This window comes from Conger conger, chromosome 8 (assembly GCF_963514075.1).
Source record: "Conger conger chromosome 8, fConCon1.1, whole genome shotgun sequence".
Taxonomy (NCBI): domain Eukaryota; kingdom Metazoa; phylum Chordata; class Actinopteri; order Anguilliformes; family Congridae; genus Conger; species Conger conger.
The window spans coordinates 64,378,958-64,381,457 of NC_083767.1; the positions used below are offsets into that span (position 1 = coordinate 64,378,958).

The 2,500-nt window shown below is 51.2% G+C and overlaps 1 protein-coding gene across 2 annotated transcripts in view; it reads left to right on the forward strand.

Moving 5' to 3' along the window:
• Positions 1–2,500, forward strand: part of LOC133135694 (FACT complex subunit SPT16-like) — a 36,002-nt gene that overhangs the window by 19,763 nt on the left and 13,739 nt on the right. For both annotated transcript variants that reach the window (XM_061252891.1, XM_061252892.1), the window contains one exon: positions 1,360–1,469. In XM_061252891.1, the coding sequence (XP_061108875.1) occupies positions 1,360–1,469 (110 nt within the window). The remainder of the gene's footprint in view (positions 1–1,359; positions 1,470–2,500) is intronic.

Below are 2,500 nucleotides of genomic sequence, written 5' to 3' on the forward strand. Positions count from 1 at the left end.
GTCTGTGTGTGTGTGTTACAGGCATGGTGCTCAGTCTGTGTCTGTGTGTGTGTGTTACAGGCATGGTGCTCAGTCTGTGTCTGTGTGTGTGTTACAGGCATGGTGCTCAGTCTGTGTGTGTGTGTGTGTTACAGGCATGGTGCTCAGTCTGTGTCTGTGTGTGTGTTACAGGCATGGTGCTCAGTCTGTGGTCTGTGTCTGTGTGTGTGTTACAGGCATGGTGCTCAGTCTGTGTCTGTGTCTGTGTGTGTGTGTGTGTTACAGGCATGGTGCTCAGTCTGTGTCTGTGTGTGTGTTACAGGCATGGTGCTCAGTCTGTGTCTGTGTCTGTGTGTGTGTTACAGGCATGGTGCTCAGTGTGTGTCTGTGTGTGTGTTACAGGCATGGTGCTCAGTCTGTGTCTGTGTCTGTGTGTGTGTTACAGGCATGGTGCTCAGTCTGTGTCTGTGTGTGTGTGTGTTACAGGCATGGTGCTCAGTCTGTGTCTGTGTGTGTGTTACAGGCATGGTGCTCAGTCTGTGTCTGTGTGTGTGTTCAGGCATGGTGCTCAGTCTGTGTCTGTGGTGTGTCTGTGTCTGTGTGTGTGTGTTACAGGCATGGTGCTCAGTCTGTGTCTGTGTCTGTGTTACAGGCATGGTGCTCAGTCTGTGTCTGTGTCTGTGTGTGTTTTACAGGCATGGTGCTCAGTCTGTGTCTGTGTGTGTGTGTTACAGGCATGGTGCTCAGTCTGTGTCTGTGTTACAGGCATGGTGCTCAGTCTGTGTCTGTGTCTGTGTGTGTGTTACAGGCATGGTGCTCAGTCTGTGTGTGTGTGTGTGTTACAGGCATGGTGCTCAGTCTGTGTCTGTGTGTGTGTTACAGGCATGGTGCTCAGTCTGTGTGTGTGTGTGTTACAGGCATGGTGCTCAGTCTGTGTCTGTGTGTGTGTGTTACAGGCATGGTGCTCAGTCTGTGTCTGTGTGTGTGTTACAGGCATGGTGCTCAGTCTGTGTCTGTGTGTGTGTTACAGGCATGGTGCTCAGTCTGTGTCTGTGTGGTGTGTTACAGGCATGGTGCTCAGTGTGTCTGTGTCTGTCTGTGTGTGTGTGTTACAGGCATGGTGCTCAGTCTGTGTCTGTGTGTGTGTTACAGGCATGGTGCTCAGTCTGTGTGTGTGTGTGTGTGTTACAGGCATGGTGCTCAGTCTGTGTGTGTGTGTGTTACAGGCATGGTGCTCAGTCTGTGTCTGTGTGTGTGTTACAGGCATGGTGCTCAGTCTGTGTCTGTGTCTGTGTGTGTGTTACAGGCATGGTGCTCAGTCTGTGTGTGTGTGTCTGTTACAGGCATGGTGCTCAGTCTGTGTGTGTGTGTGTGTTACAGGCATGGTGCTCAGTGTGTCTCTGGGATTCTCTGAACTGGTGAGTAAGGAGGGGAAGAAGGAGGAGCAGAAGTATGCGCTGTTCATCGGAGACACCGTACAGATCACTGAGGTACACACGCACCCACACTCACACTCACACACACACACACACACACACACACACACACACACACACACACACACAGACACACTGAGCACCATGCCTGTAATACACACACAGACTGAGCACCATGCCTGTAATACACACACAGACTGAGCACCATGCCTGTAATACACACACACACACACACTCACACTCACACTCTCTCTCTCTCTCACACACACACACTCCACACTCACACTCTCTCACTCTCACACACACACACACTCACACTCACACTCTCTCTCTCTCTCACACACACACACACACACACACACTCTCTCTCTCACACACACACACACACACACACACACACATTCACACACACACACACTCACTCACTCACTCACTCACTCACTCACTCACTCACTCACTCACTCACACCCACCCGCTCACACACACCCTCACACACTCACACACACTCTCTCACACTTTCTTTCACACTCACACACTCACACACACTCTCGCACACTTTCTTTCACACTTTCTTTCACACTCTCTCACACACACTCACACACACACTCACTCACACTCACTCTCACACACACACACCCATTCACACACACACTCACTCACTCACACACACTCACACACACTCTCCTCTCACACTCTCACACACACACTCACTCTCACTCACACACACACACACACACCCACCCACTCACACGCACACTCTCTCTCACACACATACCCACTCACACTCTCTCACACACACTCACACACACTCACACACTCACACACACTCTCTCTCACACTCTCACACACACACACACTCACTCTCACTCACACACACACACACACACCCACCCACTCACACGCACACTCTCTCTCACACACATACCCACTCACACTCACTCTCTCACACACACTCACACACACACACACACACCCTGTCACTCGCGCACACACAGTCACACTCGCACGCACACACACAGAACAGGCACGGTCTTCATTGAGGCTCAGGCATGGGCGTTGTTGTGTGACATAGTGTGTATTAGCAG